The 27,965-nt window shown below is 44.1% G+C and overlaps 4 protein-coding genes across 9 annotated transcripts; 2 read left to right on the forward strand and 2 right to left on the reverse strand.

Moving 5' to 3' along the window:
• The first annotated feature begins 1,021 nt into the window (after positions 1-1,021).
• Positions 1,022-5,404, forward strand: LOC136439213 (low-density lipoprotein receptor class A domain-containing protein 2-like). The gene is made up of 4 exons (XM_066434481.1): positions 1,022-1,320; positions 3,038-3,412; positions 4,010-4,144; positions 4,614-5,404. The coding sequence occupies exons 1-4, from the start codon at positions 1,251-1,253 to the stop codon at positions 5,039-5,041; spliced, it is 1,008 nt and encodes a 335-aa protein (XP_066290578.1). The 5' UTR covers positions 1,022-1,250; the 3' UTR covers positions 5,042-5,404.
• A 59-nt stretch (positions 5,405-5,463) lies between these two features.
• Positions 5,464-10,725, reverse strand: LOC136439212 (uncharacterized). 2 transcript variants are annotated; one of them, XM_066434480.1, is made up of 4 exons: positions 10,660-10,725; positions 6,841-7,446; positions 6,410-6,550; positions 5,464-6,023 (listed from the first exon to the last, which is right to left on the reverse strand). In XM_066434480.1, exons 2-4 carry the CDS (start codon positions 7,439-7,441, stop codon positions 5,464-5,466), a joined length of 1,302 nt encoding a protein of 433 aa, XP_066290577.1. In that variant the 5' UTR covers positions 7,442-7,446; positions 10,660-10,725. The 2 variants fall into 2 exon arrangements, with proteins under 2 accessions (XP_066290577.1, XP_066290576.1); XM_066434479.1 differs by lacking the exon at positions 10,660-10,725 and adding an exon at positions 8,025-8,976.
• A 3,614-nt stretch (positions 10,726-14,339) lies between these two features.
• LOC136439214 (sphingosine kinase 2-like) lies at positions 14,340-24,404 on the forward strand. Its single transcript, XM_066434482.1, has 5 exons — positions 14,340-14,983; positions 19,905-20,054; positions 20,503-20,597; positions 21,413-21,528; positions 21,898-24,404. The coding sequence occupies exons 1-5, from the start codon at positions 14,560-14,562 to the stop codon at positions 23,033-23,035; spliced, it is 1,923 nt and encodes a 640-aa protein (XP_066290579.1). The 5' UTR covers positions 14,340-14,559; the 3' UTR covers positions 23,036-24,404.
• LOC136439216 (hydroxysteroid dehydrogenase-like protein 2) lies at positions 23,553-27,954 on the reverse strand. 5 transcript variants are annotated; one of them, XM_066434489.1, is made up of 4 exons: positions 27,837-27,954; positions 26,110-26,709; positions 25,754-25,895; positions 23,553-25,246 (listed from the first exon to the last, which is right to left on the reverse strand). In XM_066434489.1, exons 2-4 carry the CDS (start codon positions 26,645-26,647, stop codon positions 25,072-25,074), a joined length of 855 nt encoding a protein of 284 aa, XP_066290586.1. In that variant the 5' UTR covers positions 26,648-26,709; positions 27,837-27,954; the 3' UTR covers positions 23,553-25,071. The 5 variants fall into 5 exon arrangements, with proteins under 5 accessions (XP_066290586.1, XP_066290584.1, XP_066290588.1 ...); XM_066434487.1 differs by having other exon boundaries at positions 27,829-27,953; XM_066434491.1 differs by lacking the exon at positions 27,837-27,954 and adding an exon at positions 27,681-27,821.
• Positions 27,955-27,965: the final 11 nt, after the last annotated feature.

A 27,965-nucleotide genomic window follows, 5' to 3' on the forward strand; every position in this document is an offset into this window, starting at 1 on the left:
CTTGTCTCCAGTCAGTCCAGTGAAAAGAAGCTAGCTGAAAGCCTGATTGAATATTGTTCTTATTATTACATAAGCTGCTTATGCAATGTCTTACGATATAACATTATGATTTTAGAATATATTTTAGAGGGTTCTGCTATATCTGTTCAAAAGGGAATTAATTGATACTTGCCACTCTGTTGAATACAGGATTTTTTCTGCCATCTATGATCCCATTTTTTTCAATTCTGTCTGTTCTTATGATAAGAATATTAGACTTTCTTGTAATTGTACCTTCTACTAACATTATTACAAGCAGAAAAATACAATATTGATCAATAATATCATAGATATGTTTAGATGGTCACTGCAGATAAAACCTTCAAATTAAAAGGCTGCAGGTGGTGATGAAAGAAATCAAAAAACAAGAAAATAAACATATATTGTGAAGCTTTTTGTTGGTTGTCTCCATTTGCTTGTCCACAATGATGAAGTATCCCAAATTCAGGACCCTTTGCAAATTGTGGAACTTACCAATGATTTAAACTGCAGAAAAACATATCTGGTCATTATGCAAAATTGCTTCAGATGCATGGGGGCCCATGTTAAAATGATTGTCTAGGTGTATTACAAAATGTGCAAGAGTCCTTTGTAGAAGCAAGGACATATTCTCCAAGCAGAGGTTTTGGTCGGGTGGGGTAGTAGTGGCCGTTTTTTTTACGTTGGCCTCCCGTAACGGGAGGCCAACGTAAAAAAAAACGTCCACTACTACCCCACCCGACCTAAACCTCTGCTTGGAGAATAGCAAGGACATTATACTGTCCTTGGTAGAAACAACCCATGTTTCTGAGAAACCCCAAGAAAGGAAAGCGCGCTATTGTACTGTAACGCTATCACTAAACGCTGACTGCCGACCATAACTATGCAGTTTTAGTCATGAGTCACTTTCCAACCACCGACAAAAAGAATTGATCTTTTCCGCCGGTTTAACTCTGAAACCAGAGCCACCTGTTTGAATAGCAAATGATAACAGACGGACTCGGGTCTCGGTAGAGCACGAACTTTGTGCCGTGGTTGCTATTGTCGTCTCGTGATTGGTGACCTATAAATTGGAGGGGGTAATAACGCCAGGCAAGTACGCGTGCTCGGCGGGACTGCGCTCCGTCTCCCCGGTGACCCTGGGAAGGTCTCACGTCATTTATTTCATAAAGAACAGCAAGTGTGCGGATGGTTGGTTCGGACAAACGGGCCCTTTTGCCTTGGAGTTTAAGATGGCGTCGCGGTGGCACCCAGTTTTGCTCTACTCCGTTACGTTATGTCTAACCACAGGACTCGATACAGGTACGTGCAGCAATGTTCCCTCGATCATTGGCAAGCGTTCAATTGGTAGAAAAGTAGAATTGGGGTTGAGAGGCCTTTGCCTCTCAACCCGGCAAAGAGCATTTCAAGGTCAAAAAAGTCACGCAACCGATACGTTTTTCCGCCTAAGTAATTGCCACCATTCGGCTGTCTATCTACAATACCGTACACTACTTGATGCTGTAAGTCAACATCATTAATTCCACGGGAATAATCTAAGATCAGAAGGCCAGAGAATCAATTTTCTCACAGGAAGTTCACAACACGACGACCGTTCTTCCTTATTCAACCGTGGGAAGCAACGTCATTCCTCTATGCGTGCTTTATCGCGCGGAAAGCGGCTATTCAAAACACCTGAATAACGGATGGGTTCCTAAACATGGCATACATAAAGAGTGAGTGTAAGACAACACGTACGCACTGTTGTCCGCACAGTCATCTGTCGTCCAGGCTACTGATACCCAAAGTAAAAACAAACGTTTTATGTTACAGTACCAATTTCCTGGTTGCCATGTCAAGGAAGGGAAACACGTACCCCACGGCAGTATCCCTAACAACGGTCTTGTAGGAATCCTTGCCAGAGGAGACATTAGAATCCTTTACGTGTCATCAGATATATATAAAACCTCCTTGGTGTCACGCAATTAGAACAATATCTTCGATGTGACGTGAAGAGGTGCGATGGTGTTACTCAATCGTAGTTTAATAAGAGGAACAGAATTTTATCCAAGTTTGAGCCAACACAGAGAAGTTATGATCGTGTTATCGTACCGGTACTCTTCAGTGCTCGTTTATCCTTGTGTTCGATATGTCCTTTCACAAGTCACATCCAAATGAAGAGGGCCGGCATTTACGAGCACTGTAACCACCGACTAGTAAAAGAAGTCGCAATGGAAACACGTTAACAGCCATGCATCTTAGTAACCCCCAAGTGTTTACATTCCATCGTATGTTTGTACAATGTTAGTTCTGTTCACACTACAGAGGTAGTTGTGTACTTTTTTTTAGTTCGATACATGCCTGGTCTTATTTTCCATAACGTTGCAATGTTCTGGTGTGAATGAATTTGATCAGAATTGCAAATCCAAGCGTCGGACAAGTAATTACATAATGTGTTTTGTTGGTTTGCTGCTTGGTTGTATACAAATATTATATCATTATTTCCTAGAAAGCACAATATGTGCAATAGATATTTAGTTGGTGCAAAGGTGGGGCAACACATGTTTTAAGTGAAATTTAAGAGTTATAACCTCCTTGGTTGGTGTCTTAATACTTCTTCCCACTGTCGCTAACACACTAATGTAATTTCCTGCCATTTTTGTTTGATGTTCAATCGCTAAGTGGTCGAAGGACAAAAGCCTTCAAGTTGTTACGAAAGGGCGTGTGCAGGTGCACGAGTAGAGGGGCCACCGTTAAGTATGGGCCGTAGATCTTGCCATATGTCGTCAAGTTGTGTGCTTGGCAAACGGTGTGGACTCAACTTGTGTCGTGTTCCTCGGTAACACTCAATTAGCTCTGACAGAGCAAACACTGTTCAGCTCAGGTGGGCCTTCACAATAAGGAAACTATGTGGAATATGTTTCAAACACTGTAAACACCATCAACGTACAAACAGAATACCCTGTGACAAATATATCTATTGGGAGAAGTCGTTCATATACGTTACCTCTAATGTTTTTTTTTTCAATGTCTTTTTCAGATTATTTGAACGAGCATTGTGACAAAACGATCCAGAAACAGTGTGGCGGTAGACTGGAGCTCACAAGCAGCCTCTACTACACAGATAACCTCCACTGCACCGTCGTGTTACGGGTTAACCCTGGACAGAAGATCCTGCTGCAGTACAAGAGATTCGAAGTGGAGGGAACTACTGATCGATGTTACGACACTTTGGACATTTACGAAGGTGACGTAGCGGGCACGAACGCCACGTCGGTAATCTCCGGCACACGATGCGGATACAAGGTCCCCGGCGACATCGTCACGTCGGGTGACACGGTGACGCTGAATTTTAACAGTGACAATGATGGGTACGAGACGGGCTTTGAAATCATCTACACATCGTTTTCTGAGCGTGAGTGCAATCTAGATTATGTATCCTTTCCCCTGTTCCGTGCTGTAGATGATATTGGTGTTGCGTCTCTGTGTTTGATGACAATGGCTTTGAATTATTGATGTTGATGGAACATTTTAGGCATGCAATAATGAATGTATTCTGTTCAAATATGTACAATGATACAGTACATTACATGTCAAGCATGTACACATTATGTATTGTAACGTCAATGCGACCTTGAAAAATGTGCTTTCGATAATATGTTTGAGGCCTATTTTACAAAACAAGTCTGGCCAGTCGGTAATAGTTTAACAATTACTGTAAATGCGTTCGCGTGGTTTTTGTTTAGCGCTAAGGCGAAAATGGAGTGTTTGCGGTGGTTTTAAGTTTGCGGCAGCGCTATAGTCACATACTGCTACAGTATTGTTCAAAAATGTTCGCGGTGGTTTAAAGTTCGCGGTAAAACGTCGCCGCGAAAACCGCGAACATATAACTACCGCGAACATTTCTGCATTTACAGCCCTCTCCACACACAGGGATTATATACCATGGCACCACCACTGAAGCTTAATCAGTGTCTGCCGTCACTAATATTCTATCCCACATGTCCTACAGCCCCCTGTACAGGAGACACGCTGTCCTTCCTGTGTGCTAACGTCAGCAGGTGTGTCTGTTCGTCCGTGGTTTGTGACGGAATCGACCACTGTGGTAATGGGGAGGATGAGAGTAGTGATCTACCAGCATGTTCAGGTACGACGAAGGACGCATTGTTATACATCTTTTTATATACTAGTAACAATTTATTATTTTCAAGTGTGTGGGGAGAGCAATTAAGCATTGAGTCTGCTTATACAGTACTCCTTCAGTAACTGTGCCAATGCTTCTGGATGTCTAAGACTAATGTTGAAAATGCTAAGATGCAGTGCTATTTTCTACTAGTTTTGTTTTTCGTACTTTAGTATATCGCATGGCAGAATTCAAGAATCGACGAGATCTAGAAAGCGCCCTTGCCTTGGTATGTGCCGAATCAGTGGATGTACACAGCAATATTCGGTAGCATTTTCAAACTTTCATGACGTTTCCAGCTCAAAATTGTTTCCAGGGAGTCTGTGACGGTTTACTGGTTTATGTCTGCAATAATGGTTTCAAACGTTCAACTGACCACTGAGAAAAAGTTGTTTTGAAACATTACTTTACTCCTTTTGCCGTTGATTTTCAGATGTGAAAGTAGGAGGCCTTAACGTAGAAGCTCTGATTGGCATTTTGATCGGGGTAGTCGCTGTCCTGGCCTTGGCTTCTGTCGGTGGTTGGTACTTGTACAAACGGACTACAGAACGCGGACTGCTCTTTAAAGGCGTCACCATCGAAAAATTGGAGTCGTACCCGCGAACCAACAGATACAACAAACATCGCTGGAAACATGTCAGGCGGAAGACGTCATACGGAAACTCCCGATGGACCACCTCCGGAACCACGAAGATCAGCCCGACCTCCAGTCGGAAAATGTCGGCGAGCGACGACGACAAATCCGGAGATCACTACAGACCGTCCATGGATTATGAGAATAGGGTTATGGGAAGAAAAAATAAACCCGTCGAGCCAGATATGTCAACGATACTAGAGAACAAATCTACTGACGAAACCTAATCCTAATATATAAAACACAATTATGTTTTGTATGATATGGTTTATTAGCTTTGCGGGAAAAAGAGGCATTTTCAGAAAATCAAAATACAGTTTTTCTCAGTACTTTCTAGGACAGATTTCTGAATGTTTCAATCACATGAATTACCAATGACAACCATGAGACCTCTTGTAAGTAATATATACTGAATATTAATGTTTTTTTAACTTGGAATTTTCTATGCACAGCACTATAAGAAAATATTGACTGACACTATGTTTGATGTGCTACAACAAGCCTCTTGGAAACAAACTTTTATTTCCTAGTTTCTTCTTCTGTTTGTTATTTTCAATAAAGGAAGAGTCAGTACATCTTTAAGCAACAAATAGGTTTGTGTTTGTCGTAATAATATTTGTCTAAGCCAGCAAGCCAATCTTATAGAAGACTACCTTGCCTCTCTCGCGTGTCCGCCGGCATAGTCATCTATGTCGTACACGTCAGCATAAAACACGTCATCCATCCGGTAGTAGTCGTCGCCGACGTCACTGTCTCCGTCCCCACCGGGAGGCCTCTCCCTCTGCTGCCCCCATCTTCCCGTCTTCGGTGAACCCTTATCCCGTCCTCCGACCTGACCCGCGTGTCCTACTTTGCCGGTATTCCAGGGGCCTCCCGGTTTGCTCCCCCGGAAGCACGAGAACAGTCCTCCCGACGCTGGTTCAGGCCCCTCCGCTCCCTCCCCGCTCTCCTCGTCGTCCCCATAGGCGCTCATCTTCCCGTCCACCGATCCGTCACGGCCAGAATTCAGCGACATTGCGTCTGTCTTCCCTCCCGATCCGGCTTTCTTAGGGCAGCAGCCAAGTTGACGGAGGACAGCGAAACGCCACGGGCCCCATCCCGGGCGCCAGCAGCACCAGTAGACCACAAACGAGGCGAGCAGCCCGCCCAGCAGACCTAGGCTCACCCATATCGGCGTGTAGTCCGGACTAATGGCTACTGGCTCTTCCTCTAGAAATTAAACAAGACATTGTTCAGACAAGATCAGTCTTAGCATTTCAAAGGTGCTGCTTCTTCCACTCACAGCAGCCAAATATACGAAGAACATTTGCAGCTCAACGCTACAATGTACGTGACAGTGACATGAACAATGGAACTTCATATTCTACTTCGTCCACACAGACTTTTTGCTAAACAATAAACAATAATCACTGTAATGAGTAATTTCTCCAAAATCTAGACCAATCAGTATCAGCTTACCTTCCTAGTACTGTTCTCATTTGACACGAACTTGAAACGTAACGCGCTGTTACGTGCCATATACTATCATATACATGTACGTATACGATCATATCTAACTTTCTTTTTGACATTACATGTTCGACACTTGCGCTGACCTTCGCAGCTGGCAGGTGCGTTGTTGGACTGATCGGTGTCGTCACCGCGCCCACAGTTGTTAGCGGAGTCACAGATCAGGTGGAACTTGATACACCTGCCGCTAGCACACTCCAGCCAGGTGCTCCTGTCCTCACAGCTACCTGGGACAGGTACAAATCTTCAAGGTCAGGTTTAATATGTCGTGCATGCTGAAGAACTGACAATGTGTCACGTGTAAGCTTTGAAATCAACTAGAAGGAAGACTGGCGATTATAAAAAAAATTGATTTCGACATCTTAAGAGATACAGGAAGGAGGTTAAATTTCACATATTAATCAGTGCAGAAAACGACGTACGATATCAGATTGATTGTCGTTATTCCTATCAAAACTAGTGACCTTATAGGGTGACAATATTTACCATCTGGAAAAAGAAGCATCATGAAGCTCACCTGTGTGAAAAGACGTGTACCACATGGTGAAGTTGTAGAGATATTTGCCACTCCTGACGAACCTGAAGGTGACGTAAGGGCCGGACGAGTCTTGATTACCCGTGTCCAAGAGTGTGTTGCCGTAGCAAAGCTTCTCAATTAGATTAGCAGAGGTGTCGGGACCGTCGTAAATTGCTATGTAGTCAGTGTCGCAACTTGTAGTGATGTCATTTCCGCTAGTGACACTAGCCACTGGGTTGGTGACAGTGCTACTGGTGGATAGATTCCCGCTAGTAACGGTGCTACTAGTACTGGTCGCTACATTTCCGCTGGTGACATTTGCCGTCGAGTTGGTGGCTTGGGTCGTGACGGTGATGTTCTCTGACGTCATCGTCGTCATGGCAACGGACACCGGCGACGTCGTTCCTGCTGGCACAGTGGGCTGACTCAGAGCCAAGTTCGCGTACAGGTTGATGGTTTGGTTGAGGTACTCGGCGCGCGCCACCACGGTACAGTCGTAACTGGCCCCGTACAGGTTCGCCTCGGCACGGTAGTTTGTGGCGGGCCAGATGACCTTCGCCGCTGTGACCTCCAGCGTGGTACCGCACCAGGTCGGGTACATGTACACTGTATGGAAGACAAGATCACAATCTTCAAGACTACATGTCTACATTCTACAAGGAGCAAAGCATGGTGCTTGAGACTGACAACTCTTTTAAGTCTAACTGCTAACAGGACTTTGTCTGGACATTACAATGGTCTGTCAAAATCATGTACAGTTGTAAAATTGCTGTAGCTTTCAGAAAGACAAGTCAAATTGGGCATGAGGGCACGAACACTACAAAACTTTCATTTTTCGACGGTTCCTGTATCTTGTTTAGAAAATAAGGGAGAGTGTTGGCATTCAGAAGGCCATTTCGTCATTAATCTACCGTATTGAAATAAAAGTCTATTGCTAGCAAAGACTTTGTCCCTTCATCTAGGTCTTGTATACTCCCTTTCCAGACTCAGCAACGATCTAAACTACTTACATCCTACGCCAACAACTATTCTCCCCTCCACAACTGCTGTTTTTGTTAGTTTTTGTACTTTTTGTTCCATAATCTCATGACTAGGGATTGAGGATATACAGCCTATTCACGTGCCTGCAGTTCTGTGTTAACATTTAAAGGTTCGGGATATGAATGATGCTTCCCTGCACTTACCGTGGTTTGTAGCAGCCCACGATTCCTTGGACAGCGCCAGAAATACCAGGACAAAAATGATACGGAAAGACGCCATCATTTACTAGAGACCACTGCGGTAGAAACTCTGTAACTGCCTCTGGCAGAGCCTCTGGTCTTTACTCATAACATACTTGTGACATTTCGCAAACGAGGTTAGTCGGTACTAGCGTCCAAGAGTTCAGCTCGGCTTCTGCGGCGACTTCTCGTCTGTAAAGGTTTTTCTTGTTTGGGAATTTTTGTGACACAACCTCTTCAAATGATCGTCATTATTCAACCTACTTACGGGGACAAAACTGCGCGAGATTCCATCCTTTTTCCAAACAGTGTCACATGACAAGAAGACCTAAAGGGATTCAGCTGGCGTGACCTATGTACCTGCAAACAATGTAAAGATGTTCCCCTCCAACCCATCAACCCACGCTTGAGAAACAGTCAATATAGCTTAATACAGCCACTCAAACAAATTACATGCTGTATTAATTCTAAACCTTATGTAAGTCCCAACAACAGATGCATACTACTATTTTTCAGATTGGTAACCCAAAGCAACCACCTGTGAATGAAACACTAGCTGGGTTGACGTCGTTACAAGTTTAACCCACTAAAGAGGAAGCTAGGACGTTTTCTCACGTCCGTTCCTGTGTAGGGACTTTGTTGTAAGATTAGTAACCAGGGGGGTGCAGTTCCTCTCCTTTCTTCTGAACTTGTCCGTAACGGAGAGGATGAGGATAATCCTACGTACTGGCTACCTCACGGAGGGGATTATGGGAAGTGCGGAACGGCACACAACGGTGCGGATTTGTCCGGGAGTCGATATTACAGGAAACACCTGCAGAGTATTGTTGGAGTCGTGTTGGTGGATGCGTGTGGCGCATGTCTGTGCCGATGACTGTGTCTATACCCGTGTCACATGTATGTAAACAGACTTCGCACCCTTCATGTTAAATACAGTAGGGTCTGCATGGGGGGGGGGGGGGTCCTGGCAACGCTTAACGGTAAATTCAGGCCAGGCGATAACGCTTAACGGTAAATTCAGGCCGGCCGATAACGCTTAACGGTAAATTCAGCATTTTTAGAACATGAGATACCCCTGAAGACGAGAAACAGTCAGTGTCAATTAAACTGAATTGCACGATTTAAAATCTTACCCTCACTCACAGATCTTTCTCGAGAACATGCTACAGACAGTAAGCAGACTTTTGCTTCACAAAAGACGGATATCCCAATTGTATATAAGCCTTTTAATGTCGAAAGTAGACTTACTTCATCTTGGCTTCAATTACGAACAACCTTTCCGTATGGCTAGATATGTTTCACTTGACTGTGAAACTTCTGTTGGGGTCCTACCCGACATACACCCCCGTGGTATCGTTAGCGTTAGTTGACTCTGCTTTATTGCCATGAAGGGAATAATTCTAGTCAATGGGTCTATACAAATATACATAAATCCAACGACCCTGACATTGTTTTTCAGGAAGGCAACCTGCCATGGGGTCAAACTACTGCAGCGCCACCTTTCAGCTGGCTTGTGGAGCACTCTTGCAGTGGCGGAGCGGTGAACCGTACATCCTGTATATTATGAACCAGTTACAGTGCCGGTTAAAATCATTTGTTACAGGGACGAAGACGAGTTTTGAGGTTGGTGCTTTATATGATCACAGACGACCGTGCTTGCCTATCGTATCATGGGCACGGATATTCTACAGTCTCCATCGTTTGCCAGAAAGCGCCCCTTTTTGCGCTCTCCGCTGGAAATGCTGAAAACTACCATATACGGCACACAGACGGTGGCGTTACATGGAACTCATCAGCAATGCATCGATTCTCTGAAGAACGATTTTTCTCGGAAGGTTTGGCACGGTGCCAAATGGTCTGCAGGACCTGTTCGACAACAACAAATGACGCCGCCGCCTTGCGGTTTGCGAAATTATTGCAACAATAGGCCTATTTATGATAGGAAAAATAAGGTGAGATGAAACGACGCATGTTCTTACAACGTGCATGATGAAGATGTATCTACACTGCCATTGGTATTCGTTAGTGATTCAATAGTATCAATGTAACATGTTATTGCTGCTGAGCTGTGTCCGGGAACCAGTACTTATTGCCAAAATTAATGATTGACACATCAGTTTCCCGGAATCGTTTATCTGTTCGCATTTTCTTGGAAGAATGTTGGTTTGTACTTGACAAAAAAGTTGCTTCAATAATTGCATAGAATATAACTATTTTTTCAACAGACACTGGTACTGTTGTTGTCATCGCTATGAATGCGGAAAATTGCATCATTTTTCATATATTCCTTTACCTTGGTGTGACTTCGGCAAAACATTAAACGCGCAGACGGCAGATCTCAGTCTTGAAATGAACAACATGTCCTCGATTTTTCTCAGAATCTCGCAGATTCCACGAAATAATTTGCATGTTAAGCCTCAGGCTGTGCCCCTCCTATACTATAGCAGTGGCTCTCTCTCTGCCGGAGGCCACAACCCAAAAGTTTTTGTTGGCCTGTACCATACATCATAGTTGCAAGGGTTACTTCAAAATTGCAGCATTTCCACGGAGATAACATTATCTAAAGGTACAAGACATGCATATGATGATAAACTGGTACCTCATCGGATAAGACGCAATCATTTGCAGATGTTGACATCAAAGAGGGACACGTACCTACACAACAGCCAGCCAGCCAGCAAGCTCACCACCCTGCCAGTAAGAAGCGCCATCCAGCGGCCAGAAAGAAATGGCCAGCCTACTCAAATTCATTACCTGTTCAATGGATCATCGTTGATTTTGTACTTGCTAAGGTCACGGGGAATCAGCGATATTACAAAGACATATATATTTCTTCGAAAAAAAAGATCTAGCTGCCATTATTTCCGAATATGAAACCTACATACACTTATGCCCAGGAGAATCAATCTTGTATAAACCATTTATTGCAAATATGGGTATTTCGTTTCCCTCTTCCCGTCTCTATAAAAACGACGTTGAATCTGTTTCCGAAATAATCCAGACTTACACATGCTGTATACAAAGGATTAATATTTATTTCTTAGATACTGTGAATGGGGGAAAGCTGCAAGAGTTTCCGGCTGTGATACTACTATGAGTACTATCCCACCTTCAATCTTTAAAAGGAAATCGCCCCATCGCTCGTAAGATTAGGCGATATCGGAAATGACACCACGTCAGAACTGCTGCTCTATATATATATATATATGACGTATCAAATACATGTATATCAGGTTACAACAACACTGGGGCTGACCTTGGCAAGTTGACATGTGACCTGTCAACCGCCGATCATTCCATCGACTCTGAGTATTCACTGAAAACACGATCACTATGTCCATCGTACGCACTCTCGATCTTAGGCTGGAAGCTTCGAATTGTCTTTTTATATAAACTTGGCACAAAAAGTTTGGAAACTTTACTTTGGCTGATCATATTTCCGTTGTTTTTTTATCAATTTCAATGATTTATATGCTGTTGGAAAGCTTGTGTAATGTTCTATCCTATGATACCCAACTCATTATATAATTGCAATCTCATGGAGCGAGTACCAGGCCTGTTTACGCGAGTGGGTTGTAGAAAAAAAGTGCCAAAATTTCCCTGCTAGCGTCAAACACTCAGCTCAGCGCCAAACCCATTTGTGGTGGTGTCGTCCGCATCGTGAATGGAACGGTGTTAGAGGAATGTTATGTTCACAGCTACAGATGAGATTAGATTTATTTCGACTGTTGGAAGGGTAAATGAAAGTGTTGGGGCGGCGAGGAGAACAGTACGCTGACTGTTGCACAGAGACTGACAGTGTTTGTTGGAGTCAGTGTCATGATGTGAGGCAGTACAACTGCCAGAGTTAAAACCAGGCTAATCATCCTAAGCAACCTCGATGTGTCATGATATATAGACGCATTTCTCCATCCAAGTCACATTTCCTAGATTCTTACCTATGGAATATGAGACTGAGTGCCACTCTGCAAGATGATAGTGCACGTCCATACAGAATGAGAGTCATTTCAGACCACCTCCATGAAGGTGCAGGAATATAGAGGACAGAATGGCCTTCCTGCAGCCGAGATCTCAACACAATTGAACACCTCTCATACTCTGTGATCACTGAACAGATTGGACGAGCTGTGAATGCAAGAATGATCAACAGAACAATACGACCTGCGACGACTCCTTGTGGAAGAATGCCCAGCGGGACCGCGGGACGAAATTGGTGACAATTACGAGGAGGATGTACCGGGCTGTGGTGACAGCTCATGGCTTGTGTACTCAGTATTAAGCCACCTTCATCATAACTGAGGCTCCTTGACGCATTTTTTGTTTGGATGAAGACTAACCTTGGCTTTCATATTATTGTGTTTTGTTGATTCAAGGTTCATATTACCCTCGTACTTACACAAGCCACGTGCTACCAGCAGAAAAAAAAATACCGAGCGTTTCAGCTTTTGTAGGGTAATCTGGGCACTTTTTTTATGTAACCCGCTCGCATAAGCAGGTCTGGTGCTCGTTCCATTAATTCAGAACCATCAAAAGTTTGGTATCATGGGAAAGAAAATCACACAATCTTGTCAATGATGTATAAATCATTCAAATTGATCAAGAAACAATGATGATCCACCAAAGTTAAGTTCCAAACTTTTTGTGCCGAGTGTATGTCAAATTACCTAGCCTGATCTGAGCCATGGATAGAAACATCGCATACATAACGTATACAACATGTAAATAGTCTGTAATATCATCTGGTCAGTACGTATTACTAATTAATCATAAAATCAAGGCAGGATTGCCCCTATCCTGGACCGCCATTTGAAAGACGTACAAAATCGCCCTACAGAAATACAAAATAAGCCGATCCATCCATCCATCTGCTTGGTGATCAGTCCTTGTGTCGCACTAAATCGATCTAGAAATCTAAACCAATCATGTGAATGTGTTTCTGTGTCATCATCCAGCGGCAGTGTGTAATGCGAGCATGTTGTTTTCGCACGTCGCGAACTGGGTCACGGACGGACGGCACCAAAAATAGCAGTGAACTTGGTGTCAGAGACGGAAAGGCTTCTGAGAATGTTTGGGTAGCCTCCAGCCCTTCAACCAAAGAGGTTCTATCAAAGTTGAGAGCCTAATTGTCTACAATGAAAGGTCTATGAGCTGAAATATGACGGTAGTTCCCTAGTTGATCTACCTGGACAAACATTACGTTATTTTTAATACTGTATATGATACACATTAGCAGAAACTACTAAATACTTTGCTACGAAATAGTCGGCCAAAAATTTCCAAAATGCTCTGATGACAAATTAATGCGTCACTTGCACTTTTTATCATTATTACGTCACATATAAAGATACGTTTCCTATGTCTCTACCACCGTATGTTTCGAAATTCCCAAGCCATATACTGTAGTACTCACACTAGCTGAGGAGGAGGGCCTAGTATGAGCTATATACGCTTTCCCACTCCTCCTGCACCTGTTTTATCTATTGTTTATCGTATTACGTATAATGTACTTTCTTGCAAATAGATAAACAACTTACAGCCTTCGGGCACGAGATTGCAGATAAAGGCTTATATTTATTCATGTGGTGTGTGCACTGGACTGGGTGGAGAGAACAGCGACAAGTGATGTGGTGTCTAATTTCTATAACTTTAATAATATTCATCCCGATACACGGTTCTGGTAGACGCTTCAGTGGTTGATTATAGATGGTGGCATATCAGCAGGCCGTTTTACGTTTACAGTTTGAGGTGACGCCCCCGGCGCGCAGTGTACCTCTGAGTCACATGCCGACGTTGCTGACTGCTGAGTGTGTAGTTGACTCTTATTGACACTCTCAGTAACGGACATTGTACTTAACTGTTTGCTGACGTCTGAAGTGCTTCTATGCCACGGCGCTGACAACTCAGGGATCCATAGTCCACTGGGATTGCATAATCTTTCAAAGGCCCTCAATCCGACTAAATCCGACTTAAGAGTCTCCTAGGTGTGAGAACCCAAATCAGTATCACGTGTCATGTGAAGTACACGCGGGATACGGATACCTGTTTGTTTACTACGGATATTGTTGTTGTAGACCATGTGACGTGACCTTGGTGACACGTAGACCCCGTCAGAAGAAATCGACACCATGAAAACATGTTGGTGCAAACAAACTGTTTGTTCCCTCGCTCTCTTATTGCCGCTTGGCATGATGGGAAATAAAACAATCCACTATGACAATAGGGGTGGTGAGCGCACAATTTCAACCCGACACAGGTAACAAATGAGGGGACAGCCGCGTCGGCAAATATCACTCCTCTTCCTTTATTCCGGTTTTTGTTTCGTATAAAGCTAGTAATGATGGAGCATCAATTTATATTTTACTTTGCTCGTTTGTTTATGAACATCCCCCTCCGATTTGCGAGCGCTGCATGTTGGTATGTCCGCAGTGACGTTTCGGGGTGAACGTGTCCCCGGTAAATAGCCTGTGTTACATTGTACTGCGAGGACAACAGTTCCGCAATGGCCGGGCATCGGCACTCTCCGACTGACGGAATCACCGCCCCTCAGGTCATCTTAGAAGACGACTTCGCTGCTTTTAGAAGGGGAAACCTTCGTTATACGGTTAGACTTACGCCCGAAGCCATAGTCTATGTTGTACTGGGGTCGAAACAGGAACGTACCCTGGCTCTAGCAGACGTGTTGGGATGCCACACTAGCGTTTCACTGAGAAGAAAACCCACCCAGGAAAACCAGACCGCTTTCCTATGTATATACTCCTACCCCCTGAAGAGGAAGCTTCTATCGGGAAGTGCGAGAAACCGCGTGAGCACATCGTTCAGAGTCGACAGGTTCGACAACTACGAACAGAACTGCGAGCTCGCCGAGAAATGGAGAGTCGCCGTCAGGTGCCTGCTAGCCGGGCAGACCGTGACAGCGGAAACCGGTAGGTCCATCAGTATTGTCTATTTACCGGTCTTCATGTGTAAATCATTAGAATATGTAGAGTTCCGAGCATCGCTGACCAAATGATCACGTAACAGATTAACTGACATCCAACAAAACATGGAATCAGTCCAACAGCTACCGTAAAACATGACCTCACACATGTGCACGGGCCCGGCCTACAGGCATGATTAATGCATGGCGTTATTGTGTTGTGCATCTGTCACATCCAGAGAAAAGGAACGATCAACACACTGGCAATGAATTTATATACTTGCATGTCAACAGTACGTGTAGGTTGTAGAAATATGTAAATATGTTATTTTCAATGTTATGAATATGATTGATAGTTTTGATACACTGAGTAAATGTGAAAGCGGAATGTCACACAGTGACGGGGAAATTCAGCTAACACGGAACGAGCACGCTATATTTATCTGGCAACAATTTGACAAACGTTTGGTTAAGGACTGTATGCTCGTATTGACATCGCTTTTCCAGGATATTGTTGTCTGTAGCTACTAATATTTAGAAAATGAAATTCATCATGTCACTGTGTTCAAGGAGGTTTGTCTGATTAAAACCTTCTTGGTGTGTTAAGGTAGGTAATTGCTATGAAATCCGCAGCTTTTTTAATTCTCTCCTGTTTTATATGCATGTCCTTGAGATCACAGAGGTACAAAGTATAGTTCATTGATCAAAGGTCGTACCTAGTACAGGTGGAACTTTCTTATGCAATATTCCAGACACACAATGCGTTTTTACATCATCTAACAGGTACTGGTCAAAATACAACGTTCAAGTTCAGATTGAACGTAGCATGACTTGTGCTGCGAAAGTCGTTTTCTTTTTGGAAAAACAAACAAAACATCTTCTTTTTTTCTGTCGCACACACTTATCAAAACAGCGCTTGCCAACAGTTGTGCGTAAGTCCCAATCAATATACTAGTAGACAGGGATGGATTTGTTTCACGTTTAGTTTTTTCTAGTTATGTGTCTGCCCACGATCCATTTGTACAAAATGTCGTAAGACTTGTGACCGACTCGATCGTCGCTGACATTGCTGATTATATTAAGAACCACCACCATGTATACATTCTATTCATCATCAACCACTAATTAGTATTTTCAGTGTGGCACACTTTTTCGTCGCTGTGGTGATGTAATGATATGACAAGTTAGAGCTCTGTGTCGATTTGCCCACTCATTGATACCGCGAAAGGTGCATGAAGTTAGGTACGACGGTCTGACCGGCAACAACACGCGGATACGTCAGCTCATTGATGGCGTACGTAACTGGTCAGACCAGTTTATGTAGAAGCGAGTACAGTGTAGATTTTGGACAGAAACAAACAAACAAACAACCTACTAGTAGTTTGTCAATCACCAGAAATCACCGTGGAACAGTGCAAAGTACAACGTCCGCTTCTGGCACATCTGTTACGAACAATGTGGTCAAAGATCAAGTCAGCAAGATTTGACAGTCTGAAGTGATAACGTTATTTGTACATTTGCACAATGGTGCAGTGCTAATAGATAGACTGTAGTACTGAAAACTTCTGTCGCTGTGTTGCTGTGTTTGAAAATGTGACGTAGACCAACTTGAATAGTCATATCTCAGTCCCATCCTTAGATTTGTGATATTCCCTCCTAGAATCTACATGGAGAATAATCCTGTTGTCCGTGGTTATAATCTACCTGTGTTTATGGTGCTTGTTTGTTTTACCTCAACAACAAATGATCATGAAGACTTCTGGTACGTCATGGTGGACCCTACCGTGTGATACTTTACTGACAATAGAGAACACAGTCAGGACGTAAGCTGATAACAGCTTGAACACAGGTGTGAAAGGTTTAAAGAGCACCAATTAGACAAACTGATGTTCTAATCGACCTGGGAGTTTCTAGTATCATATCATTACATGTTACAACTTGCTGACACTTTGTCTCCTAACTCGATATTGTGCTTCTCACAGCTTGAATTGACGCTGCGCAGTCAGCTGAAATTGAAAACTGGTTATTGTTTTGATCACAATGAAGAAACAAACTTGTAAAAGGAACGTGGAAATGGACCGGGCCCGACCTCAGCAGGTGTACAGAGTGGCCTGCTTGTGTTTCTTTGGTAGCCTTGACGGCTGTGAATGGCAGCTATGTTGGAGGTGTTGTATAAATATCACACATTACGGAAAAGCAAAATGCGAGCCTGGCAAAAGACGATGGCTTTTGACGTCGATTGATCACACTGCCCCTTCATCATGATAACTTATTTGTGTAAATTCGATGTTTGTTCCTCTAGTCACCGTGTAAATAACCGTTCTAAGACGTCTTGCATCAGCGGTGTAATCTCTAAGTCATGTTATGAATAGAACAGAATATCTTCAAGTGATAATATTTCCCCATCACCTTGCAGCAAACAAATAGCCTGAGTGTTATCCAGGCTCTGTTTGGTGAAGGTACAGCCTGGAACTTACAACGATGACACTCAGGCTAGCAAACAAAAATACTCAATGTAGGAAAACTTGACGACCCTCAATATCTGCTTGGAGATCGCGCCATCTGCTTCCACTGAGGTCACCCTATAAAGTCTACCCATGGGACGATAACCACGGCGTATAATGCACAGCCAGTAAACTATTGTGGAGTAGATGATGACAGAATTGATGCGTAGATCGTCCGATTGTTCAGGAAATTCGGATCGAACAATTGCATCCCTCTCGCTTGGTAACCGCTAATCATGGAATACGACCGGGGACTTTTGTAAGACAAAAGGGAGCAAAAATAATATGGAAAGAAGACGTGACAGGGAGAGAAAAAGGAAACAGGGAAAATGGGAAAATGTGAGACCAACTCAAGTTTATCAACGAAAGGAAGCACACAAAAATTGTATGTCATTGACTTTCTGAGAATCGGCCAAAATCGTCCGTCCAGCCTACCTGGAAATAGCCTGGGTGCCATATTAATTCTACCGGGGGCTCCTGCACTCGCTACCATAAAATACCCTAAAAATTGTTTTTAGGGTAGCGAGTGTGGGAGCCCCCGATAGAATTAGGATGGCACCCAGGCTAACCTGGAAAGCCTTGTCTGGATGGAGAATACTTGAGTCGACGTGGGACTGTGTGGTTCACGCCTACCTACCGCCAGTCTCGCACCTGCCCCCTCCCGCGCGCGGAATTATTTACGCTCTGGAACGCATTGAAATATCGGGGTTGCAATTAGACTTGACAACGTTCACAAAGAACGTGCATGTTATCATCATTCGATGAACAAATGATCTCACGGTGTTTGGTACTAGAGGAGACCGGACAATAGCTGCCGAGGCCATGTTTTATGATCGTTCCGAGCGAGTGGTTAGCGTTATGTTGCTGTTTGAATGGGGAAAAACAACCTTAAAAGCCATCTGTAAAATGGCATATATTTGCGTACATAATCTGATGGTGCTCTTGTACCACATCTTTTGATATACATGTATTTTTTTATATACTAGTATTACATTGAATAATCAACTCAACCTTCATAAACTCGAAAAAGAACAATTCAGTCAAATGTTTGACATCTAGTTTGTATTGAGATGAATTTTGTAAATACTATGTTTGTTTTGTTTTTTGATATATTAATGAATGAATGACGACTGTAAATTGTTAACATACGTTCGCCAGCTATCATAATCCCCACGTACGCACAAACGTAGTTTTTACATGCACCAGTCACAGCTGTGAGAGATCGATATACCTGGGCACGGCAGAGTGGAGACACTAATACGTCTGGAGTGTGTCCTGGTCTGAACCAGTCTGTCTGACGTTCAAGTACTCCTTCAGCAACGTCTCTTGGCGGGACGTAGTTGATTAAACAATGAAGACACCTACAGACTGTGTGCTTCTGTTACGACGCATTTGTTGTACGTTTGCGGCGCGGTCCACATTTACAAATGCATGGAAATTGCATAAACAAAATTGATTATAAAATTGTTGAATTACTGTTAATTTTTAACAATATGCATGAGCGGATACCGTGCAAGTATTCTGGGGTGAGTTTCCATACCATTGTTCTTTCAATATCATTGCAGGTGACATCTGATATGATATCAAGTCTCCCAGCAAAAAACGGCTCTAAGGTACTTAGGAGGCTCCTCAGACAGACTTACTCCAGAATTTGAAAAAAATATCTATCGAAACATGAACAATGCTTAGCGACGGAAGTGTTGAGCTAAAAAAAAAATACAAGAGCTCTTTGCTCAACCCTCTCCCTGACCCACTTCGTAGCTGGCGCAAGACTAGTAAACGTGAAAGCCTTAGTGCTTGTCGATTTAGGATCATTTAACCTCTAGGTCTTCTGGTGGGGGGGGGGGGGGGGACTTAACACGGTGCTAGAAATACGGCGTGGACGCCCGAGCAGGGAGCCCAAGCTTTCGTCTTCGCACGCGATGATGTAAATATATCCATTTCTACATGATCTCTGACCATGTGTCATGGATATTTGCCAAACAAAATCAATCTGTTTTGCACACAGGCTAAACAACAACATTTGAGCTGGTCTATCATGTAGTTGGGGGGGGGGGGGTGCTGAGGTCGCCGTAAGGCCTTCCGTTGACGCGTTGATGGAGATGCCCCTTAGCATTTGTTTCCCTTTCTTTCTCCTCTCTTGCAATTTCTGTCTTGATCCAGAAACGTTCCTTCTCGGAAATTGTTGACTTCACTTAGCGTAATGAAGTAGTAAATGATACATTGATACATGTAGATAATGAATACATGGATGGATGGATAGTGGAAGGATAGATGGAGGGTTGGATTGCTAGCCGGATTGATTGATTAATTGCTTGCTTGATTGATTGATTGCTTGCTTGCTTGCTTGCTTGCTTGCTTGCTTGATTGATTGATTGATTGATTGATTGATTGATTGATTGCTACTCCTCCTTCCGTCCCCAGAACTCACGCCCAGCCTGCTGCCGTCCCAGCCGACCCTGCTGGTGCTGCTGAACCCGTTCAGCGGACAGGGGAAGGCCAAACAGTACTTTGACGACCAAGTTATGCCCATGATGGCGGAGGCCGACGTCTCAATAACTCTCGTCACCACCGGTATGTACGGGCACGGGGCTGCTGATAGCTTTTTACACAGGCGTCGTCAAGTAATGCTTACTGGTACTTACATTATCCAATACTCTATCAACGTTAACTGAATCCAAGCACAGGCCAGCTATCCGAACAGAAGACGTACGTGTACAAGACGTACGTGTACATAATGACTCACACATTCACGCGCGCGCGCGCACACACACACACACACACACACACACACACACACACACACACACACACACACACAAAGACACGCATGCAAAGACACGCATGCACACACATACGCATGCACACAGAAGACACACATATAAACAAGTACACACACACAACTTGCTCTCTGATGTACTTTTCCATTTTATCCATATAGCTACTTGAACATGTATTACTGTTCATGTATTCCACTCTAAGACCCACTAAACTACCTTGTTCTTCTGACGGATATTGACAGAACACTCGGGCCACGCGTTTGATGTGGTACAGACTGCGGACCTGTCGTCATGGGGAGGGATCGTTGTTGTATCTGGGGATGGCCTGCTGTACGAGGTAAGTAACTTATGTTTGAACTGTAAAATATGCGGTTTTCCACGAAAGTGTACACAGGATTTTACGCCAGACATTACCATTGTAGGTCAGTAGTGCTAGTATAATGCCCGAGTGGGTTGAGGGACGATTAGGCTCCAACACTGTTCCTTAAACTGTCTGGTATTTGTAAAGTTCACAGACGTGAAGTGAATGTTCTGTTAAACCGTTAATGTGTGTGTGTAAGGGTTGCCCTATATAATTTCATCGGTGTCTTACAGACTCTAAGTGTTTGAGACCTTCAAGTGCTGTCAACATTTCGATAAGAAACTCTACCCTTGTTTCTGAACTTAACATTAAGAATATGTATTAAATGGCATAAGATGATATTAAGTTAACATGGAAAGGTTTCATGAAAGCTATGGTATTGTGAACACATCATAGGACTTAAACTCAGAGCCGGCTACATGTACTCTAAAGATCATTGCCCTAATGTTGCCTTGAACGTTCAACTGAAATGATGGAAACTTCTGTAAGGCGTCGTCTGTGTTCAACTTCAAGGTAATTATAAAAAAATAACTCCAGATAACCTAACGAGAATCTCTTCTATACTATATATACCTTCTTTGATAGATAGCCTGGATGTCAATGATGATCTGATTCCCATACTGAAATAAGATAAAAGGACAGATAACTGCTCCTCAATGATACAAAGTAGTTTCCGCTTTGCTGTATGTAACTTTTCCCCACCTGAGATCAGGATGTTGTGATTCTAACGACATGGCCAGCCTTCTACGGGGCTGACTGACCCGTTCCTATATTTCCTCATCTTCTCCCAGGTCGTGAACGGGCTGATGTCGCGGCCTGACTGGGAGCAGGCGATCAAGATCCCCCTCGGTATCCTTCCCGCCGGCTCGGGAAACGGAGTCTGCTGCTCCATTAACTATGCACTTGGGTGAGGACATGGTTTATTTCTCTAATGTCACAACCACTTCAAGAGACAGTGCATTTAAGTTTCTACATGTTAAATTAAAGTTGGTTTGTATTGACACGGGCGTAACTGCTTTGTATGTAAGAAATTGGTTTGATTTCATAGCACTTTTGGGACGGGCTTAGCCTTGATGGCAGACCCCCAATCTCTGGAATATCTATCGTGTGGGCGCCACACAATAGATATGTTAGAGATTGGGGGTCTGGCATCCAGACAAGGACGGGCTACAACCACCGCCGGTAAAGCGCTTAAAAATGTTTCATTTATATGTGCACCAAACAAAAAGAAATTGCAAATCTTATTTTATCTTCGTGTGTTGTTTTTTATAATCAGGGAACCATTCGAAGAAGACAGGATGTTCCATTCAACGTTCGTGTTGCTGAAAGCCACGATGAAAGGTCAGACCCGTCCCCTGGACCTCATGTCTGTGGACACGGCCTCCCAACGGCGCTACGCATTCCTTTCCTTCCAGTGGGGCTTCTCCGCCGACGTGGACATCGAAAGCGAACGCTACCGGTACTTGGGGGGAAGTCGCTTTCTTTTCGGATCCCTCCATAATCTTATGAAGTTCAGAGTGTACAGGGGTAAGCTGTCTTTCCTTCCTGTGAAAGGTGTGGACGCGCTGAAGCAAGCACGACAAGTTCTGTCCAAAAACAAATATGAAGTCAAACCTAGAAGTTTGTCGCACAGTTCTTCTGCGGTCGCTATCAATAGTGGACGCGATGACGCAAGAATGCGCACGCGCAGTGCGAGCGCTATGAACGGCTTTCATTACGTTTCTACGGACAATGAAACTTTAGAAACACCCAGTCAGGAGTCCACGTCACTGGACGCTCAGCTCATGTCATTTTCTACAGAAAATGGCGTTCACCATACAAAGTCTGAAGAAGACCACGTCAACGGCAAGTTGACGACTGACGGCGTGGTGGGAACGATGGACAGCGAGGACAAACATTACAAAAACGGCGACTCCGACTTCATCGGAGCCGCAGTGTCAACGAATCAAAACAACTCCAAGTCCTCACAACCGTGCACAGCGGGTGCTAAACGTCCCCACCGTGTGTACGGGCCTTCCTCCACCCTCCTCCCCCCACTGGACCAGCCTGTCCCCGACGACTGGGTTACCATAGACACCGACTTCGTCACAATGATCATCCAAAGCATCAGTCACATTTCAGAAGGCTACTTCTCCTCGCCGTGCAGCTCGTTCGGCGACGGCGTCCTGTTCCTGTCCTTCCTGAAGCGCGGCGTCACCAGGAGACAGATGTTGAAGATCATGGGGAAGATGGCGGACGGGACCGAAGTGTTTGAGTACGGCAGTGACGGCGGGTACGTGTGCTGCAAGGCGTTCCGCGTGGAGCCAGTTTCCCCGCCCGGGCTCATGACCCTGGACGGGGAGAAGATTGAGTATGGCCCAGTACAAGCCCAGGTGCATCACGGGATGATGAATCTGATCATGCCCAACGATTAACGGCATTTCATCGCAGAGGTCTCGGACTAAATATCGTCTTCGTTCATCTCCAGCTAGTTCATAATGTCTCTTCTTACCAGTAGCTGACCACAGAGTGTGAAGAATGGTATTAAGGCCAGGACTTCACAATTGGCACAGTATTAGAATAAATGACACTGCCAAGAAGTCGCGTCTTCTCCACACGATTGTTGCCGAAACAGCAATGCTGCTCTAGAGACGTTTACTTCTGCGTGGTAGAGAAGTTTCAATTACATATGAACAGAATTATTAAATGATATGCATATGTATCATTCCCATTATGACTTCGATACAAAGGGCCCTGAGGTTGCGTTGCAGGTCACCATTAAGAATGGGGCTACACGTTTGGCCTTTCACTTCTTATCACGGCAACTGCGGTGTGAGACTACGTCTACGTTTCTGCCATTCAGTCACTAGTGCACTACACTTGAAAGAATTGACAACGAGCAAACTTTCTCCCAATCTCCAACATTTTAACTACTCTCATCCAACTCCAACGAAGCGTTCAATAACTTTTTTATTTCTTGTACAAGTTACCACCCCTGATTATGATTCACATTTGTCTTGAAGCCATACTGTCACATTTGTGTATATTATGTACATTTTTACATTTGTATACAACGCGACAATCCCAGGAATTTCTCTTGGCATGTAATGTTGTTCAGTTTGTTGAAATTCCAAGTTGAAGATTTGCAGATGTCTTTACACCTTTTTTGACGGTCACATATGGAATGTTATATTATCACATATGGAACGGATGTTATGGAATACTATAATCTAGAGTTTAACTATTTGAAATGTCACTGCTTTTACGCATGTGGATTAGCAATGATTCGGGAAATCATGAACAACATCTGCGATGGTTAGAAACACAACATTGAAGATGAGCAAATATGTTAAAATCATCCAGAATCCTTCAATCAAACAGAACTTACAGAAGCCACAGTAAAAACCACAGTAGTAGCATCGCGCAGCTTCAGTAGTTAAGTAACCTAGGCAGCTTGAAATGATGTAATTCAATTGATATATCAAAGAGGCTATGGCATCTAATTAGACGATAAGTGTTACAGAATGGACCACTGCAACTGGATAAATGACAGACCATATAACACGTTTCCAATGGCATTGCACTATTCTTCTTCAGTTGTCTACAGTGTTGTACAAATGTCCTGTGCTAATGCCGTTTGAAATATCTTATCATGTAACGCTAGCGTTATCCAGTTGTAGCGGATTATTCTGCAACAAATGATACAATGATTAGGAAGCTGCGAAATTCCCTTTCCACTTGTTGAAGACACTACTTTGAATTCCATGATGACACTACGTGATTAAAGCAAATACCAATCATGAATACACCGTATGACCGTGTGATTTTTTTCGTCCAGTGTATTCTTCGTTGAGCTTCATTTTCCGTAAGGCAACAGTAAGAGTTGATGGTAGTGAGAACGGGTGGTGTGGTGTGCACGTGAGCGAAGATCGTATACGTACGCCTGTTGACCGCTGTAGCATGTATCCATTAAGAGATTGTCTATACTTTAACAGCTTGTTTGCTTACATAACCCTACCTCTTCCACGTAAAGGTTGAAGATTGATGTATTCTGTCAGCAGATGTATTCTGTCAGGAGATGAGATCGAGGATGTTGGCACCTCCATATTTCCTCCATTTCAATCAAAGATTAATAACGGATGCCCTTGGAGGCTGATTAGAAAGTGCAGACACTTCCACTATTCATTCTCCAAGCAGAGTTTTCGGTCGGAGGACTAGCAGTGGCCGCGAGTTTTAACGCCTATCTGTCCTACCTCCCTTCACGATCTGGCTGAAGGGTGGGAGACGTTAAATATCGCGTCCACCTCCAGCCCTCCGACCGAAACCTCTGCTTGGAGAATAGTGGAAATGTCTGCACTTTCTAATCAGCCTCCAAGGGCATCCGTTAATAATCTTCGATTGACAGGTGAATGTACGAAATAGGGAGATGTCAACATCCAGGATCTCATCTGCTTGGAGAATAACTAACGCACTATAGTTTGGAGTCCGGTATGGTGACCTGGTCCTCCTCCTCCACGCGGAGAGAAGGGAACCGGCGGGGCATGATGCGGGGCGGCTCGGTCCCCGGCAGACACTGGTACTTAGAGAAGTCAGTCACCCCCAAACTCCGCAGGTAATCTTCGTCAATTAGAGCCTTGCCGTTTAACCTGCAGTTTCAACAAAGAGAGTAAATATTTTTCTACACATATCCCTGGTGATGACGAGCTGGGTTAGATGAAACGGGTAGCAAGCTTGGGGTCGAGTCGGAGTGCTAAACGTAAATTCATATATATAGAGGCAACTTTGTACTCTCCGAGCAGAGGTTAGGCTCCGGCTAGTTTTGGACGTTTTTGTCGGGCTTTCTTTTTTGTCAAGTCGTTTTTTTATGTCGCTAAGCCAAACGCTCCAACTTAAGTATGCTCCGGCTAGTTTTGGGCGTTTTCTATGCGTCTGGCTTGGCGACATAAAGAAAACGTGACAAAATAGAAAGCCATAAAAATCGTCCCAAACTAGTCGGAGCCTGTAGCTAATCTCTGCTTGTAAAATAGTAACTTTGATGATGCAAATTGTTGCATGAAAATGTTGCATGAAAAGACATATACAGCAGATCACTGATGTCCCCAATTTTCCCGTCCCGATCCACATTTGTCTAAATTTGAAAACTAGAGACAGACCTTTCCGTTGGTTCCTGAGCAATAGCCAGGCAGGCGTCGGCAACTATGTCAGCCTTCCTGAAGAAGGCTGGCGGAACACCCTTCACCGTGGTCACGTGACTTTCAATCGTCGTTGCAGGCCACAGTGCTGTTATCGAGACCCCTGATTGGTGAAAGGAGGAACATTACAAAACGACAACTGTAAACAGCTAGATCGAGAACTTATACTTCTTTCTTTAGCATGATATACGGCCTTAGGTTATCATAAAATGATTCCATAATTGATTCTGCTATGTTATAATCAATCTCAAGTGACATATTGTTGTTGTTGTGATCACACATGCATTCTTCTTCAAAAAAGTCCCATTTGACTTAACCTGTATTTTCGAGCTCCCTCGCCAACCCCTGCACCAGTACCGTCATCCCAACTTTGGTCACAGCGTAGGGCGCCTTCCCGTTGAAAAAGCGGGAGTAGATAGGCGGGGCCTCCAACAGTATCCTCCCCGACTTCCTCTCCAACATGTGCGGCAGTACGGCTTGTATCATGACGTAAGCACCTCTCACGTTCACGTCCATCATCAAGTCGAACCGTTTAAGGGGCGTGTCGATAACCTTCTCCCACAAGATCGCACCGGCGTTGTACACGGCAAAGTCAAGGCCGCCGAACTCCTGGATACATGTGCTGACTGCGTTGTCTATCTCTTCTGGGTTCCGCACGTTACATGGGATGGGGAGGGCGTGTCCGCCTCGGGACGTTATCTCGTCTGAAACGGTGTAGATGGTTCCTGGGAGTTTCGGCGTGTCGTGGACGGTTTTGGCAGCCACGCCCACCCGGTAACCGGCACCTGCCAGGGTCAGGGCGATCTGACGTCCGATTCCCCGAGACGCGCCCAGGACAAGTGCGGAAGGTACCATGTTTGGGTTTGTAGGAAACTCCAACCTCTAGCCGACACTGCACTGACTGGTTCGCCCTGGTCCTGTATGTGAGAGTACAGAATGAGATGGGGTCATGGGGATGTATTGGTGACCCACTTCGGATGAAATCATGTGAGAATCTGAATCAGTCTCAGTAGAATTTTCCCATTTTCCTAAACATATTTGAGACATTTCAGCGAGTTCGGTGATCTAAAGTCAGGGTCTAGAGTAGCTCGCTGCTCGACTGGCCTTTCAACCGTTCAAGTTTACTTTTGTTTGTAAGGTTAGTCTCCAAGCAGACCTACGGATTGGCAAAGACCGTATCCAACAGGCAGAAGGAGTCTCATAGCCAACCTTGGCTATGAGACTTGGGTTGGCTATAAAACTCCTTCTGCCTGTTGGATACGGTCTTTGCCAACCCGTAGGTCTGCTTGGAGACTAGTCCTAGAGGTCACGTGTTCGATCAGTCTGGGACCAGAACACCGCTTACATCCCCCCCTTTTGTCGCCTAGTATGTCAAACTAAGCATAAACCTAACCTTAAATCACTCAGAACGTTAGACTATACAGTAATAATCCCTTTTATGAACAAAAAGACCACCAGAATAGTAAATTTGTCATATGGGCCTTGTCTACCGTATACCCTATAGTGCCATACATTGCCACTGATGCAATTGTTGTGCAATAAATCATTCATTCATTCATTCATTCATTCATATACCGTCCGGCAGGCTAGGCCCTGAAGTGCAAAGCTGATATCTCGACAACCGTTCGGATGTTTGCAATAATATTTCACCTTTACCTGTTGAAATCCAAGTTCAAGGTCGGCTGGTGTTAGGTAGTCTGTGAACGTTCTTGATCCCTCCAGCCCCCCTCCCCTTTATGAGTCTTGTCCTTCCATTGATTATATAACTATTAAACGTGAAGATATCGGTGGACTACACCCTGTTCAACTGCTGCAACTTAGTGCAACAGATAGACGCTGAAATTTGAACTAATATGTCATGAGGAAATGTTACCTCCACGAGACACACCTGCCTTCTGTTTGTCACAATCCACTTCGCCAGCCTTGGGCGCGTCATATGAATCTTTATATATCAAGCAAGTAGCGAATGAAGTAGATAAATCTTGAGACGAAGAAACACAGACAGCTAGAAAGAAAGTCAAGTGGTTCCAACGTACGTACGCACCTTGTCGGTGTCCCAAGCTGCTTACATTCACAAATGGCAAGGCTAAAGTTGAAAGGTCATCTTTCAATCGGTTGCAATTTGAATGTAAGTCGACAGATGCCGCTTCTGAGCACGTCGATGACCTAGAAT

Source organism: Branchiostoma lanceolatum, chromosome 7 (genome assembly GCF_035083965.1).
Source record: "Branchiostoma lanceolatum isolate klBraLanc5 chromosome 7, klBraLanc5.hap2, whole genome shotgun sequence".
Lineage (NCBI taxonomy): Eukaryota > Metazoa > Chordata > Leptocardii > Amphioxiformes > Branchiostomatidae > Branchiostoma > Branchiostoma lanceolatum.

Excerpts from the sequence above, each read along its gene's own strand:
- LOC136439213 (XM_066434481.1), top strand. The coding sequence starts at position 1,251 with ATGGCGTCGCGGTGGCACCCAGTTTTGCTCTACTCCGTTACGTTATGT. Across the intron at positions 3,413-4,009 it reads CTACACATCGTTTTCTGAGC|CCCCCTGTACAGGAGACACG; the intron begins GTGAGTGCAATC and ends CATGTCCTACAG. Across the intron at positions 4,145-4,613 it reads TGATCTACCAGCATGTTCAG|ATGTGAAAGTAGGAGGCCTT; the intron begins GTACGACGAAGG and ends GTTGATTTTCAG.
- LOC136439212 (XM_066434479.1), bottom strand. The coding sequence starts at position 8,103 with ATGATGGCGTCTTTCCGTATCATTTTTGTCCTGGTATTTCTGGCGCTG. Across the intron at positions 6,551-6,840 it reads GTACACGTCTTTTCACACAG|GTAGCTGTGAGGACAGGAGC; the intron begins GTGAGCTTCATG and ends TACCTGTCCCAG. Across the intron at positions 6,024-6,409 it reads CGCACCTGCCAGCTGCGAAG|AGGAAGAGCCAGTAGCCATT; the intron begins GTCAGCGCAAGT and ends TTTAATTTCTAG.
- LOC136439214 (XM_066434482.1), top strand. The coding sequence starts at position 14,560 with ATGGCCGGGCATCGGCACTCTCCGACTGACGGAATCACCGCCCCTCAG. Across the intron at positions 20,055-20,502 it reads AATAACTCTCGTCACCACCG|AACACTCGGGCCACGCGTTT; the intron begins GTATGTACGGGC and ends GGATATTGACAG. Across the intron at positions 20,598-21,412 it reads GGGATGGCCTGCTGTACGAG|GTCGTGAACGGGCTGATGTC; the intron begins GTAAGTAACTTA and ends ATCTTCTCCCAG.
- LOC136439216 (XM_066434489.1), bottom strand. The coding sequence starts at position 26,647 with ATGGTACCTTCCGCACTTGTCCTGGGCGCGTCTCGGGGAATCGGACGT. Across the intron at positions 25,896-26,109 it reads GAGGGAGCTCGAAAATACAG|GGGTCTCGATAACAGCACTG; the intron begins GTTAAGTCAAAT and ends TTCACCAATCAG. Across the intron at positions 25,247-25,753 it reads GCTCAGGAACCAACGGAAAG|GTTAAACGGCAAGGCTCTAA; the intron begins GTCTGTCTCTAG and ends TTGAAACTGCAG.